At 41.6% G+C, this 17,082-nt stretch overlaps 2 protein-coding genes across 5 annotated transcripts in view; one reads left to right on the forward strand and one right to left on the reverse strand.

The window, feature by feature from the left end:
• The window catches only part of ndst3 (N-deacetylase/N-sulfotransferase (heparan glucosaminyl) 3), a 45,140-nt gene extending 41,417 nt beyond the window's left edge, over positions 1–3,723 (forward strand). The window contains exon 15 of one of the 2 annotated variants that reach the window (XM_086211550.1): positions 1–3,723. In XM_086211550.1, coding sequence (XP_086067676.1) covers positions 1–9 — 9 coding nt within the window. In that variant the 3' untranslated portion in view covers positions 10–3,723. The other variant, XM_086211549.1, reaches the window with a different exon arrangement.
• prss12 (serine protease 12) overlaps positions 3,665–17,082 on the reverse strand; it is a 25,469-nt gene continuing 12,051 nt past the window's right edge. For 2 of the 3 annotated variants that reach the window (XM_086211553.1, XM_086211552.1), the window contains exons 9-13: positions 13,896–14,101; positions 13,281–13,359; positions 11,931–12,053; positions 8,617–8,912; positions 3,665–6,041 (exon numbers count right to left, since the gene is read on the reverse strand). In XM_086211553.1, coding sequence (XP_086067679.1) covers positions 5,713–6,041; positions 8,617–8,912; positions 11,931–12,053; positions 13,281–13,359; positions 13,896–14,101 — 1,033 coding nt within the window. In that variant the 3' untranslated portion in view covers positions 3,665–5,712. The remainder of the gene's footprint in view (positions 6,042–8,616; positions 8,913–11,930; positions 12,054–13,280; positions 13,360–13,895; positions 14,102–17,082) is intronic. The other variant, XM_086211554.1, reaches the window with a different exon arrangement.

The raw sequence follows: 17,082 nt of genomic DNA on the forward strand, positions 1-17,082 counted from the left end.
GTTAGATAACCTTTGCATCCATGAGCCAGTAATGATACACACACACACACATACACACAGACACACAAACACCCTCAAAACCCCCAAAAAGGGTCAAAGACCACGAAGCACCCCGGAGCACCTGACCTTCGGATGCACTGTGTGGTGGAGCCTTTTAGTGAACCTTGAGGTGAAAGCGAGGATGAGGTGCCTTGTTTCACATCGGAGCTGTGACGCCGCTGAAGATCAGAGGGTGGATGTGCGGATGGAGGAAGGCCGATTCAGCTGACAGCTCTGGAGAAAGTGAGACTTCAAAGTAGTTAATCACGTTACAATGATGACGAAAGCTGTGGGTGAAGTCTTAGATGCCCCAAACTTCTTCTTTTTTTTTGTGACTTGCGGAGAACTGTTGTGCAGACCTGCGGTCTTTTTTTGTTTTGTTTTGTTTTATTTTCACTTTTAATTTATCATTTCGGAACAGCGCTGGTCAGCTGTGTGTGGTTCCCATCATGATGACTTTGCACTTAGTTCTGTTCCATGTATCCTGAAGACAAAAAAAAACAACAACAACAAAAAGAAACACCCTTTTGTTTTTATTTCTTCCGCAACGAGAATGAATATACTGGAAGAGCGCATTCATGATTTGAAGAAAGAGCGTAGACTCAGGGTGTGTGACAGGCTATTTTGTTTGATTATAGGTTCCCATTGTTTTGTGAGTTGTTTTTATTATTATTTTTTTTTATATATATATGTAAAGCAAGTTTCTGGTAGATCCAGTAGCCTTGATCACCCTCAGAGATATTACTGGAAAGAATGAATTGCAAACGAGTCACAGGAGCAAGATGCATCGCCTGCTCATTATTTTCCTGTGACAAGCCATGCAGAAGAACGCCGTGTCCCTTCAGCAGAGGATGAATGCTGCTGATATCAGCGCGAAAAAGGACGTAGGAGACATCAGCGCGCATGTGAAGACAAACAGACCAAAATGAGCCTAATGGATATGACACTTAATTCCGAGAATCTTAAGTAGCTACTGTGATCCCAATTTGCGTTTGTCACTGTCTCAATTGCCTTTTTTTTTTTTTTTTTTTCTTTTTAAAACCAGTTTCTTAAGTTGTTTAGCTTCAGGCAACAACAACAATGGAAAAAAAAACAACAAAAAATTCCTTAATGTCAAACACAGAAACCAAAATTAAAGAAATGGATATGACTGACAGCTTACATGTTTTTCTTTTTTTGCCAGTGATTCATTGTGTGCAGGACAAAGCTTCAAAGTGTTCTTCTGTCTCTGTCTGACAATAGACTCCTTGTCCTCTAAAGGTAACTGAACATAACGCTCTTGACAGTTTGTCATTTGAGGAATTTGTGCACAGTCCTTGTGTCAGCTACAGCAGCAGTTGTCAACCACCTCACTGTGCACCTGAGAGCAAGGAGCACTCCGCCTTAGTTGAAGCTGCAGGCAGCAGTGAGCGGACCCTGCACATTTCACCGTGTGGCAGTTCTCCAAAGCTACAGGACGGCGACACCTGATTATAGTAGGATTTTGCATGTATTTTGGTACGAATATCACTTCCTGCATCCAGCGAACGCACACTTCTATTGTGTTCCTGTTCATGAGGACAACGGTGTAAAACTGTGTTGATTTCCTGTAACCACAAGAAGACTCTGTGAGGTTAACCTACCGTGTTAATGTCTTCAGGCCACACATGAGGTTCTGACCATGCTGAGTCCAGTTGTAACATTCTCAGGTTCTTTGTTAAAATATCAAAACCAAAAAAAAAAAAAAAAAAAAAAAAGAAAGATAGACAGCTCAACTCGAACCTGCCATCGGATGGTCATGGTTGGATGCACTTCATGACAGAGGATGAACTTGCTGGGGGAGTTATGTCTTGAGTGTGTGATCTGGTGCGGGAGGTCTGGGGTTCAAATCCCGGATGAGCCCCATCTGTCATAAAGTCCTTGAAATGTTTATTTGAATATGAAATGTTTGATTTGCAAAACCACTTCTAACTCAACAAAAAATAGAATGTGGAGGTCACATTCATCGGAAATGTAGTGCGTGCCAGTTGCAAGTACAAAATGAAATGAAGACAGACGGTGGATGGGGGACAGGGGAGAGAAGAGAAGACGTCCAGCTGAGACATGGGACAGTCTCCATATCATTATTTGGGATCAGCCCAGGTGAACTCGATCCTCTGGAAGCCAGTCACGTCATAGAGACTTTGACTCATCTAAATCTGGATTGCTTCCCAAAAACAGAACAATAGTGGAAACACTACGACCCGAACCAGCCTAGTCCAGTCCCCCACCCCCCAACCCCCACCCTGCACAGCTCCTCTCAGGGTCAAGTCAACCTGTTAAACGTCAGATCGTCTCGTATTTGTCAAGCTGCCGTTGAGCGATGAGTCTGATATTTTCCTGTCCTCATAAAATGTGGAACATTTGCAATAAACCTTGAATGTAATGGAGGGCTTTGAGATTACCAGAGCAACAGGATACGACGTCTCACCGTGAAGTCACAAAACACAGCCGATGTGAGATTTATGTCATGGGTTTAAACAGCGCTGTCAAAACAGGAATACAAGAGCGGGAGACTGTAGGAGAAATTAATTAGATCATTCATCACCAGTGAGACAGGGGGGAATGCCCTATAGCTGCATACGTAGGAGGCAGGTCATGTCTGTATTATAGCCGTCTTTAAAAAAAAAAAATTCACGTTTGAAAACTTTGTTCAAAGAATCTTTTGCAATTTGAAAGCTCTCTGCAATTGCTGACGTGAATTAAAGAGGAAGTATCCATCCTGCAACAGCCCATTGTGTCCGTAAGTGGCATAGCAGGCATGTTTTTCCTAATTAAAACTGAAACATTAATTTTGGAGACAGTAATATGGTTGTAATGGTTTTTCTTTTATTGGATTATAGATGTAATAAGATGGATTGTATTCAAAGCCTCTGCAGCCCAGAGGTTACACAACACTAGAGGATGCTGCTGCAAATCGATGTATGAGTTGCTTTCACAGTAAAGAGTTTACTATCAAGAGTAGTAGCCTGAATCATGCATAACAAAGAGCCATGCTAATAAAACAAGTACAGGCGCTTTTTATGTGCACTCTATAATATTGAGGAGCGAGTCTTTAATCTGTTTAATTTAAAAGTGGCAATAGTAAATCACATGGAATCTGATTTTCTGGGCCACTTCCATATGTCCTAAATCAGATATAGGTCTTTTTTGTCTTGTTTTTCTTGTTTTTTCAAAGAAAAAGCCCCTTTGTCATACTTCTGTGCTGCGTGAGTCCCTCAAAAGAATTCACACAGTTCTTTGGTTTCTTGATGGATGTGGCAGTGAAGGAAATATGAGGTGACTGTGCTATAGCAACTGTTCAGAACCTTAAAAGAAAGCAAAGCTAAAAGAAACCACACCAACAAAGTGATGTCACATTATTTTTCTTTGTGCATGAGGTCCATTTCAGGGCTGTGACTGGTTAGAGCTGGAATCTGATATAAGCCACATTCAAATAAATAAAGAAAACCGAGCCGGAAGGCTAGTGATGTGAACGTAGATTTATTCATCTTTAGCTTCAGGTCGTACCAAATGGTTTCCCCAACTTTTGCAAACGCAGAACCTTAAAGAAGTTCCTCTAAGGGACCTCTAAGAGCTTTTCACTTTGTCTGAGTGTGTGCTCATGTGTTATCTGAACAGTTTAAAAGAATCATAAATATGCATGTGAACAGTCAGAAAATGTAACCAGCTAAGATGTGTAGATACCATGTCTGTTTGTGGCCACCGGAGGGAGCGCTCATAAAGACGAGTGAGTTTAGATGCTCAATGTAGCTCAAGTAAAACAGGATCAGATAAGAATATGACCATAACGAGTCTCCACCCACACACACACACACGCATACACACACATAGACACAGGTGATGTCATTTTGACTAAAAGCTGCTGTGAAGTCCATTGTGACAATGATAACAAAATTTGCAGAGACACAAAAGCGTGAATCAACAAAATGAAAAATCAACAAAATGTTTATCCGAATGCAGAGCTGATGAAGCGAGGGGTTTATTTTAGAAGTGTAGTTCACCTTCAGGGAAATTCAATATACTGTATGTAACATAAAACATTACAGGCTTTAAGTAGTGGAATGTAAGAACTAGAAGAGACACATATAAAAGGGATTTAAAATGAGTAAGATAAAATCGACAAAATAAAAGGAATGAAATCGATAAAACACAGGACTATAAGTAACGATGCGGTGTCTTAAACCTCAGTGAAACTTGGAAAAACAACACAACTCCGACGCTGATTTGTTCAGAACGTATCCTACTGTGCATTTGCATTTTCAGATGCTCATAAAACTTTTACTGCTTTTGTTTTTTCACTCAATAATTAAACAGTGAAGGCCCTTAATTATCATCTTGAGTTGAAAATGATTGAATACACAGTTACAATTGTGCAAAAAAAAACCAACCAAAAAGTCTTTGAGATAATATGTCACTAGAACAACGGATAAATAATCATGAAATCATAAGAAGGTGCTGTTAAAACAAGTAACTTACTCTGCCACAGTAGTATATACACTACATATTGAATTAAAGTGAGTAGGCATCAGTGGAAACACAACATTTTTTATGTTATCAAGTTTTCAGGCAGTCACTCACCCTAACGGTTGCTAAAAGTGTTGAAATGAGTCACCAAATCTCAAGATGGCCACCATTCCTATCGACATGGTGTGACATACCAGCGGCAGTGTGTGTGGGTGTGTGTGCATACACATTGTCTGACACGCTGGTGCGCCCTTTCTCAGTTTGCACTTAAAAAGAGAACTAATAGAGCGTCTGTTGTTCTTGCAGCTGTCACCGTTTAAAGAAATGGGAACGGCAGAACGCGTTCCGAAAAGAACCAAACATAGAACGTATAAATTAAACATACATTGGACTCAGGTTTTCTTTAAAAAATATCGGTTTATGAAGAAATGATACAGTACACTGATACATAAACACAAAAGAAGAAGGCAGTGTGTACAGTAGTGTGTGTGTTTCTTTCAAGTGTAACAGATTGTCCCCCTAAAATCTCTAACTGGGAACAAAGAACATAAAAACAATGATATCAAATGAACAGATGAAGGAACATTATGTGCCTTTTTTGTTCCTTTTTTATGCTGTAAATGTCACACAGTACCAAGACAAAGAAAAATACCGACTGGTTTTAAATTTTAAATGAGATTATGACCTGAAATCAGTTTTGTTTTTTTTAAAGAGCACAGTGATAAACGGAAAAAATGAAATGAGGCACATTTCACTTTGGCAAATATGACCAGAATGCTAAAGCACCCGATATCATGCATCAAGCAGCCGAGTTCTTAGTGCAAGTTACAAGTTCCTATCATGCAATCACATGTTTGACGAGAGAATGCTTGTATAGTGTCGTTTGTGGTCCCTTTTCAACATTTCACAGAAATATTTCATATCATACATGATTCGTAACAAAAGCAAGCACAGAAAAGACAAATGTTTAGTGTATGCAATATCACAGGAAACAAAAGAAGGGTACAAAAATGACTGTATATTGAGATTAAATCCAATCATTTTTGCAGCTTGAGAAAGAATTAAATTAATAAAATAAGTGCTCATGACTTAAATGAGAAAAAAGACATGTTTCCCCCTCTGAAATCCTCCAGGACGAGTCCATGGTGTCAGCATGACATCAATTCATCTGTTACGTGATTCCACCTTTCATCGCCGTCTCTCCTTCCTGTCGTAGCCCGTCACTTTCCGTATCCAAGAGCTGAACGCAGACACTTTGGTATACACCCCCGGGGACTGTTGTGTCCTGCAGGCCTGACCCCAGGACGTGACCCCGTATACCACCCACCCCCCTCCTGGTCGCTCACACACTAATGGACCTCCACTGTCACCGCGGCAACTGTCCACTCGTCTCTCTTCCTGGATGCTGCCGGCGCAGAGCATGCGGCTGGTGAAAGCTCCATGGAAATGCTGCTGGCAGTAGCGACGGGGAAGGAGGGAGAGGGGGGCCTGCTGCAGGGTCTTAGAATATGAGCGGCCTGAAACACAGTTGTAGGTCAGGGGGTGAAAGGTTAAAGGTGTTTTCAGCATTTTCTTGAAGAATGCTCTCTGCTAGAGGCACATGAAGAGAGGAAAATGCCTCAGTAGAAAATGACCTCCACCAAAGCAGTAGCGTTTGCCTGTCAGAGGGTTGACTGAAGCTGATTTCTACAAATCCTGGTGGAGGTGTGTAGAATGGGTCAAGAAAGAAGCCGTGACATTTTTGGGGGGGCAGAATGGTCATAGTGCCACCTGGTGGAAACAGGAAATGATGAGCTCTCCCTAGTTAGGTTGACCAGATCCATCTAAAATTTGGACAAAGATGCCTCAAGGCCAGATTGATGGGCAGCTGAGAAGACTTTTCATACACAGGGAGAGAACAGGCGTGCTCGACTCAAGCCTTTTCAATAGATGACCATTAAATGTCAATCAAAACATCCCTGACAAGTGTGATATTCATATGTCATATTTGCTGCTGTGCTGCAATAACAGTTTTGTTGATATCAGTGAGTGCTAATGGGTTTTTTTTTTTTGTTTTGTTTTTGGACACTACAAAAAAGACTGACAGTTGTTCTTAAACTGTGAGTGATAGTGGCAGGGCAGCCATATTTAGATTTTTTCACCCTAAACACTGCCACATGGTCAGATCTTTACCAAAATTCCCATTTGAGGGATTCTTGGCTCGAAGACATCTACGAGCTGCATTAAAGTCAAAATCACAGCGCCAACTAGTGAAGGAAGTATTCCATGTTGCCTTCACATGATTCACAGCAACATCATATTAAGTACGCGTGTGTTTGTTAGCACCATCTAGTGGTTGCAGGAAGTGATAGTTTCACATCAGTGCAGGCATTAGTCTCCTCATCCAAAATCCAAATATAATCAGTTTTCCCCTCACTCTCACTCTAGCGAGCTGCATGCGGGGATGTTTTCGAGGGTATGTGTGTGTGTGTGTGCGCGTGCGTGTGGGTGTGCACGCAAGGGCCTGCTCATCGCTTCTTGCAGCTTTGATGTTTGCTTTGTGGCTGTTTGTTTGTAATTTCAACCCTGCTGTACATTAATATCCCCCCTCAGCGGGTCCATTGAGGTTAAAGAACCATGATTGGCAGTTTAGTGATTTGCAGTGAAGCATGATTTTTCTACACAGAGTGTTAAGGTACAAGGTTTGCTTTGCCAGATGGCAGCATGTCTCCACTTGAATCAATTGAATTAGTCTCACCCTAATCAAAGGCTTTTATTAGTAATCCCCCTGCTTTCACACTGCTTCAGTACCAACTGTACTGCTGGCCTGGAGCAGTCATGAGGACTCACATCTCGTACTGGCTTCCCACACATGAACACACATGATCAGGCTGGAGTAACCACTTCCAGGGAGAGAATTGAACCGTGTGTGTGTGTGTGTGTGTGTGTGTGTGTGTGTGCGTGTGTGTGTCTGTTATTAACCAGCCCCGGTGGCTCAGGGTGGTATGTATGTGTAGAATGCGCTTGCGTGTATGGGAGTGATATCAGGGTGCCAAACGCAAACAGCTGTACGAAGCAGTCAAACTGCTGTTCGTCACAGACTTTAAATAGGCTGCGTTGTCACCACACTCAAGTCAACTAATAAAAACACTTCCCTCCTCACACACACACACACACACACACACACACACACACACACACACACACACACACACACACACACACACAGACCTACAGACCTCTAACCCCCCAGTAGGGAGCTCTTGTTTTTGGATAAGCGTGTGTGATGACCCTCTGTTGTAACGCCGAGGCAATGCTGCTATGATTGATGACATCAGGACGTAATTTAATGATCAGTAACAGATGTTTGAGCCTGTGTGTGTATGCACGGTCAAGTGTGTTGACAGCCTCAGAAGAAGTGGAAGGTTCATTGTAACTTAACCAGACTTTTTAAATGTGGTCATTGTTACAGTTTATGACTGTTTGACTGTTCTCTGAAGCACAATCAAGCTAAATATCTCATAAATGTACAGAAAGTTTGATGAAATGAGCTGGAAAGATGGATGACATTACAAAGATTAACTCGTGGAGGTGACCTGGAAAAAAGTGTGGTCCTGAAAAACATTGTAAGTAATTGGCAGGAAATATACTATTAACAGTATTTCCTCAGTGGTGTTATTTCACTCAGAATGAGTACGGATGAATAGGAAATAATTGTTAAGTTCCTGTATGTCAGTCACTCCAGCATATGACCGGGATCTGGAAGTTCCCGGTTAGTATCAGGAAACGTTGCGAAGGATGTCTATCCGGATAAATTTCATATCCTAATCCACACTCTTTGGGTTTATCATGAAATAAAGCTGATGTTGTGTCATACTTTTATGTTACTGTGAGCTTCTGTAGCCATGTAATGGGGGCATACGCTCTCTGAGGACTTTGAGTTTTATGCTTTGTTTTTACACCGTAAGATATCAACTACTTTCTAAATGTCAAGGTATTTCCAATCAAATGCTGTGTATTAAGTACATTTTTTCTGGAAAAAAAAAAAGCTGTATATATAAGTGTTGAATATTGTTACTTGCACCTCATGCCTACACTATCCGACAGCCTCACCTGTGTCGCCCCAGCCGGTGATGTGACAGTTACTGGCTTGTTTGAGCGCTCTCTCCTTCCTCAGGGGCAGACAGGCGGGAAGGACGTGACGGCTGAATGACACACACTCTCCCGGTATCTGGCCCAACGCCCCAGGTGACAGGCGCACCAAGGCCAGGTCGTAATCGTTGCTATGGGAGTGATAACTTGGATGGAGGACAATCTGATCAACGCCGTACTCCTCTTCGTACTCCTCAGGGACGAGCGAGTGGTAGTCGCCCACTCGAACTTTATACTGCTTAGTGCTGTTGCCATACCTGTGAGGAGGAAGAGAGGGATGGATTTATGTAAACCAGATTAAATCATGGAGGCTTAGAAATGAAAACCTTTTTTTTAAAAGGATTTGAAGGATTTAATTTTTCACTAAAAATAAGAGAGCAAAAAAAAAGGAGGTGTTACATGCAATGAAAAGAACTGTGTCCTATCTTTCTAGTCTATGGCTAATATCTGGTACTAATTTGTAGTCCCTAACTTGGAAATTATTGAAAAAGAACATTTTTGCATTACACAAACCACTATGAATTCGGAACAAAAATATTCGTATAAGAGGCAATTAGGTGCACTAAAAGAGGAGTCTGTTATGTTTCCAGTCTCCTACTAATACTACAAGCTCACATAACTTTGAAGCTATTTCTGTGCTGTATATGAACAAGTTATGAATAATTCATGAAAACATTAATATACAATAGAGGATGCATCCAATTGAAAGGAAAAGAGCTGTGTCCTATATTCTCAGTCTAGTATTCGTATCTTGTACCTAGTTGGTGTCCTTAGGTCATAAAACTTATAAGCTACTGAGACAAAAGGATACACCACCACTACTAAAGTGCAACATAATGAAAGTTCATTCATTCAGTGTTTCTGGCAGAGCAAGTTTTCTTTTTTCTAGTGATATATTTATTTCCCCTGGGTGTGCCGGCGGATGTCAAGACAACACTTCTTTATAATTTTGGTTACTTGAAGGTCAAACTATAGTGGACAGAACAAACTTCTGGAGGCTAAACAAATAAAAATCTGGATTGGAATGATAACAGGGTTGCGCAGTGGAGTGTTTCTTGGAGTGGGAGAGTAGCAGTTGGGTAAATCAGGGACAAAGACAGAGCCAAAAGGGAGCGAGGGTGGAGGAGAAGAGTGGAAGAAGCCCTTTTGATCCAGCCAAGTCTCTGTGTCCAGTTACAACTGGTAAGAGTGTTTCCGGAAAGATCTACTGACCTGAGAATGCCAACGTTCTTGGCAGAGCAGAGACCCTGCTGGCTAGTCACCTAGGTACACTTAAATTCACGCTCTCTCACTCACTCACACACGCACACACACACACACACACACACACACACGCACACACACACACTTACTCACACATGTTTTGACCTACACTGACTCACTCTGCTTACATGTTTGATCTTGCACTACAGGTATCATTTTCTGATTATGATTGGACATGATGCCCTAGTTATACTTCACACCTTCAAAATCTGCTTGAGCTGTGCTAGTGGTTGAGTGCAGAGCAACACAGTCAGCTACAAATGCGCATGTGTGTGTGTGTGTGTGTGTGTGTGTGTGTGTGTGTGTGTGTGTGTGTTTGCATCACCCTATTTCAGCTTCCATATACGAAAGTTGAAACTGTAAAATCGGAAGTCCTAATCTTAGTCGACATGCTTTAGCAGGCATGCACCAAATTACTTTTCAACACCGAACAGCTTCCAGCACCAACGGCTGATCTGTGATCAGGCAGGTGAGTGAGTCACGTTTAAGTGAGTGACCTTTCTTGTTTGTTTTCAAGCTCAATGATCAGAAATATTGAATCATAAGCTAAACTAACTTCTTCTATGAGGTATTTAAATGTACAATCATCTCCATCCTTCATATTGGGATTTTCTTTCAGGCGATCGATTCAGACGAAGGCGAAGGTCATGACGCCTGAGTAGTAACTACTCATCTAACAATGCGGTAATGACTTGTTATGGCAGTAATGGCAAAGTCTAGTGTCAGGAAAGTGTGTACGTGAATGCCAATTTTGAGAAAATCAGGTCTGCTGCATTAAAACCACAAACCTGGATCCGATACACAGATTTCACACTGCAATTATTCTTTCCTTTTTTTTGACATTACAAAAACAAAAAAACAAAAAAAACTTGAACATTAGGTGAATGAGTACAATGGAACTTATAATCACTCTGTTTCGATAAACCCGAGTGAAAGCACGTTCGAACATGTGTCCACAAGAACAATCAAGAACACCTTGATTGCTGTATCCCAAGCGGTTTTAAGCAGTTGCGCTTTCCCTGTGCGTGATTTAAAAGATGATAATATCAGTTTTACGTTGGCGAGTAGATGTTCTGGTATCTGCAGTTGGAAAAGGTCTTGGAATAGTTCACGAAATGGCACAGGAAATGATACAGCCAATGACTTCTGCTTCTCTTTATTGTGGAAAACTCAGGATTTATGTAGAAATTTTGCTGCTGGGGCCTGGAAAGCGGCTGAACTCAAACCTGGAGAGCAACCAAAGTTGTCATCCTGATCATACAGTCTGGCAACCTCCTCGTCTACCGTTTGAGTATAAAATACAGACTGTGAGTTGCACTCACAACTTCTCATTTTCCTTCTTGCTCCAGTCTTCTCTGCTGTATGCATTAGGTGATGGATTTAAAGATGGTGGCGCCATGTGGAGCCCCCCCCCCCCCCCCCCCAACCAGATAAAGCTGGGAAGTAATAATTCTGGCTGGCTGGCTGACCCCTGCATCACAATCACCTACCAAACTGTTCACATTGTTAAGGTTTTCTTGTCAGACCTGGATCCTGGATATTTTGCAGATGTAAATAAATTCAGTGGTGGGCCTGCTGTGTTTGAGTGTTGATTAGCAGAGTGTTGCATACTTCCATAAAAATTCATCATAATAAATACAGCTTGCTTCCTCCAGGAGTAATTACCCTCAGTCTACCTTACAGAGGTGATTAGTAGTAGCAGTCACTCTTCTAGTTGTTGACAAAAGGTTTTTTTCTTATGTGAAATCACTGCAAGGAAAGTAGTTCCGACTAGACCTCAGATTCTAAAATTGCAATAGCAAATGTAATGATTTCATTGCAAATGTTAAGTACAGCTCCACACACACACACACACACACACACACACACACAACTAGAAGGGAAGGCTATTTATGTTCTTGTCTGGGTCTTGTAAGGACGGTAAATAAAAGCATTTGCTAGAAAGTCAGTGAGTTCCTTTAAGATATACAGAAAATCCAACTGGATGAAGTGCTTGTTTTAATGTGTTTTACCTCTTGAAGCAGTGTGCCGAGGTGAGAACCCAACAGCTGTCAATCAGAGTCGCCCCACACACCAGCCTCCCATCCCCTCGAGACCCTCGCAGACGAATCGCAGCCTGCCATGGCCAGCCACCCCTGACACATAAACATATGAACGTGCACACAGACACTTAAGTCTGTATCATACAATCAGTTTGGAGAGATGCTAGGCAGCATGTTTACACACGGCTATGTGGGGTGTAAACATGCAGAATGATGTCATCTAAACATGCGGTCACACATGAATGTTGTACAGATATCTTTAAGAGGTCATTGAGCTACATCATATGTTATCTAGCCTTGTACGCTACACGATCACGCCTCAACAACAGAAACAACCGAACGCCCTTTGAAGGTGTCCACAAAAAAAAAGAACAACCGGCCTCAGTTTCTCAAAATATGCTCTTTATGATAATTAAAAACATATGTTAAACTCAAGGCACATAGGCCAGATCCAGCCCATGCTGTAAAAAAACAAAAAAACAAAGAAATGTCCCACTGGATGATTTACATTTTTAATAATTATAGGTTGTTTTCATGTTGGCCAAAGTGCACTGTGCTAAAATCCCCAGCGGACAACACGACACACATGCACAGCTTCCAGCAGCAGCGGAGCACACACACACGCACACACACACGCACGCACACACACACACACACACACACACACACACACACGTAGCTGCACTGGATCCTGGTCCTGTGTGAGTCAGAGATTCAGTGTTACAGCAGTGCTCTCAGGGCCGCGTACATTTTCCATAACTTCTGTTTCATCCAAGACACCACGGTGGACGGATGCACCTGTACTTGCACATACTTGTGCTGGATTGACATGGCTGGATTTGGCCAGAAAAATGCAAGTAAGAAAAACGCAAACACATACGCATGCAAATAAATGCTGATAATGTAACACATTCTTTACACATATGACCAATATGCGTATATAAGCATCAGTGTTTCTCTTCCCCGTCAATTCTCTCTCTTTCTCTCTCTCTTTAATCACATCATCTTTATTTACAATAGTAATGTACACACCAAAGCTAAATATCCTTATTAAACACAAACACAATCACAGGGTTTCTTCGTTATTTCCATAAAGTTTTTGTTGGCAGTGAGGCTTGTTTCATTCATGATTTGATTTCCACATGCTCTCATTCTCACTGACTCATTTAGCATGTACAGAAAAAAAAATTTTTTGAAGCTGTTATCCATTTATTACTTCTTGACTTGAAAACGTGTCCAATAGGCTTTTTTCCTTCAACGTATATGACTCTGGCCTGCTGCCTGTACTTTTATTAATCCCACCTGTTCCCTCCAGCTTACCGCAGAGAGTTTTCTCCTCCTATGATTCGTCGCTGGCGGGTGTGTATGAGCCGCAGACCACAAATTGAGTCGACGGGATCTGACAGAGACCAAAAAGAAACCAATGGCTGTGACTGTTAAACCATACATTTACTGATTGAGAAAAAAAACAAGAACCCTTTGACATTTTACTACTAGGAAATAAAATAAATGAGGTTCTTTTCTTGCGAGTGTGAGTCTCTAACGTACACATAGGTTAAGTTCTTTTTCAGATGATGTCTTTATGGATCAAAAACACTCTCAGGAGGGTGTTCAGTTACGCAGCGTGCGCAAGTTGGTAGATGTATAGTGTGCAGTTAGCGTAATAGCACATGTGCAGGTAACAGATAGCGTGTGTGTTGTGTGTGTTGATCTGTGACAGACAGGGGGAGGCAATATCATAGCTCTGTTCATTTTACCATCTGGACATACACACGTGCGCACACCCACACACTCACACCTACACACCTACACACACACACACAGGGGGCTGCTATACTTTTGAAACCATCATTTGTCTTTTTTGTATTTATATCAGTGTAACGCTTTGCTGAAAAGTTCTCAGCACATGTGCAGATGCTACAAATAAATCCTGACCTTTGACCTCTTTGTCGCTGGCAAGGGATTTACTATAGTCACAGATGACTCCGGCGTCTTCACTATGGCGACAGTTGTGTGTGCCGGGCGCCTGCTTGATGCAGTCTACTAATGAGCGCTCGTCACCGCTACACTTCACGTTGTCCACGTGGATGGGACCCGTCCCTTCACCAAAGTACGCCATCACACGGGCTTTAGCCATCCCACTAGAGAGGACACATGCATGAAGGACACACACAGACATTTCATCATTACCACTGCTGTCTCATTTACAAGAAATCGAAAACTACAGGAATCAATGAGAAGTATTCTCTTTAAACATGACATTAATGTTTATTTAACACATTTTAATTTTCTCTCTGTAATTTTAAAGCACTTTTAGCTGCAATTTTTTGTATGAGTGAGGCTATATAAAGCAAACTCATTCTTATCTTATTATTATCATTGATATTGAACTACAGAAACGTAAGTGTTGGAAATATAATAATGACATATCTTACATCACATAGTATTTTAGATCTGTTGCATTTTGATGTTTTTGTGGACATAAAGACATTTAATGATTTTTTTTTAAAACAAGAATTATTAAAACACTGCGTTTCTTCTAAACAAACATTCAATGGGAGATGAATTGTTAACCGTTTTGCCTTTTCAAGATGGTAACATTTCACCGCGCCGTCTGTATAAAAGCACATATGAGCGGCGGAATGGGGGCAGAATGTTGCACCTCTGAGTTGCTCTGAGAACATTGCTCTCAGAGAGCAGATACAGTACCAGCATCTCGGTTAAAGTGACAGAAAACTGTGGTGGCATTGTGCAGTGCAGTCCTGGCGTGCAGTGTCAGTGTTATTGTTTCACATTCTCAGGCTGTGATGCAATCAGGTCAAACCACTTCAACAATCTGATAACAACAGCATCTGTATCATTATTACACCTCTGACTTTAATTAGCAAACAGTTAACACCTGTAGGTCGTAGTTGTGTGTGTGTATTTGTGTGTGCGTGTGTGTGTGTGTGTGTGTGTGTGTAAGTGGATAAAGGTCATTACTGTGATTTTAATTAAGATTGATAGATAACTGGCTCATGTTGCATCCCCAGGGTTTGGAGGGTGGCAGGTCTTATCCATGTTGAGCCACAGGGAATCTCATGTCTCTTATTGAGACATCTAAGATTGTGTATGTGTCTCCTATAGCTCCCTGAGCGGTACTTAGCAGGCAAAGGCTCAACCTCCAAGTTGCTTGGAATCAAGCCTAAAGACTTACATCAGATCTAGTCAGTGTGTTTCTGTGGCGACACATAACATTAAAAAATAAATTGGTTAAGTTAAAGTTATAACATTTTGCGAATGTTAGGAAGGAAAGAAACTTTGCATTTTAAATGAATAATCTATAAATATTGCGTTGGAGGATATAAGATGTGAATGGGTTGGATCGTCACTGACAGGAGAAAGACATTTTGGATGAACTTTCATTCTACAAGTGTTTGATAGCAGTTCTCAGTCGACTGGGAAAGTCTGATTGATTTATACATCGTTCTTTTCCTCCAACACTGCTCTCAATTACGTTCTGAAAAGGAGAGCTTTTCGCTTGTCGAGGGCATGTCATTCAGCTGTCATGACAGCTCACTTCTGCAGTCTAGAGTTCATAAAATGTCATATTTCTGCTCTGAGTAAAGATTCAGTCATAAAACATGACACAAAAGAAAATCTCACCAACAACAGATCAGCACAGTTCTCTAGCAGACGGCCACGGGGTGATTTCAAACACAAATCTTTCATGTCATTCCTCTGGTTCAGACTCCCTTAAGAGAAGTAGTGATTTTACTGGGCCGGTGGCTGATGCGCCTGGCCCAGCAGTACTTGTCTCTGTCAGCCAAAAAAAAATGTATGGGGGGGGGGGAGGCAAAGATGCAGAGAGGAGGCTCTCCTCCTGGCCAGGTAATGAACCACAGGTCCAGATGGCAGCAACCCTCAGCCAAAAGATTGTAGTAAAAGAGTGCTGAGTAAAGCTTTTTTTTTTTTTTTTTTTTTTTTTTTTAATTAGGGACTTTGCAGCTTTGCAGGTTGACATTTAATCTAGTAACTCAGGGAATAAGGCAATAATATAATGAAGTGTTGCTCTTTTGTGGCTCTTTGGTTTTTACAGGCGTAGGTGCAACGCTTTGCATTAAAGCGTCATGCTCTCGTACATTTTATGACAACACTCCACTGATTTTTTTCACCTCAGCATGAGTCAAAACCGATTGTAATTTGTGTGACTATATTTTGTTTTATCACCACTAGAGGAACCTCCTGCCATCAGGGACTGTGTATGTAATAGCCCTTCCCCAAACCCTGTCCCAGACAGAGCGTTGATCCTAACATAGCTTTTACACGCCTGCAGCATGCTTCCTTTCTCTCTCACGCTTATGCACTCCAGATGTGCCTTTCATCTCCACACAGATGTGTCACAGAAAATTAGGTGACTGTGGAGGGAACACGCATTTCTGAGGAGTGATGGGGGAGAAAATGAAGACAGTTTTGTTTTCTATATGAAAACACAGCCCGGTTCACCCATCCAATTCCAGTTGTTTTGGAAAATGGGACAGTGTCTCGGAGGGACGAGATAATGGGACAGCGAGAGGATGGGATGAGGTCGTTTCCATCGCTTCAACAAATCTGTCATAGCGAATATGTCATTTGCACAATTACCCTGCCCTTTAATAGGATGTTTATTTTGGCTCTTGAAAAGGGCACATTTAATACCCCTAATAAAAGTTGTTGGCAGAACACCAGAGACGCATAAAAAGTGCTCAGAAAGTTGAGTGTACAGTTGTTGAATATTAATCCATATCATTCTAAATTATTCAAAGAAAACTGTAGTTTTTCCTCTGAAACACAAGATGTGTGTGATGAGGCATAAAGCGGAAACAGAAAATTTTGAGAGAAGGAGATATGGGGGGGGGGGTGACAGGAAGACAGATGCCAAGTCTAAGATGTGGTGATGGATTTTGCAAGCAGAGAGGGCAGTCTGGATTCACTTTAGTGAGTGTAATGTATAGAGTCATCACATCACAATGTCACAGCTTGGAGCTTTTCCTCAAGATTCTACCTCTGTTCTAACATCCTGGCAAAGACTGGACATGAACAACAGAGTACGTTGCAAAGCCTGTGCATCCATACGTGTAAAAGTAAGATCCACCTATTACTT

This window comes from Aulostomus chinensis, chromosome 8 (assembly GCF_037954235.1).
Source record: "Aulostomus chinensis isolate RoL2024-O1b breed Wild chromosome 8, RoL_Achi_v1.0, whole genome shotgun sequence".
Lineage (NCBI taxonomy): Eukaryota > Metazoa > Chordata > Actinopteri > Syngnathiformes > Aulostomidae > Aulostomus > Aulostomus chinensis.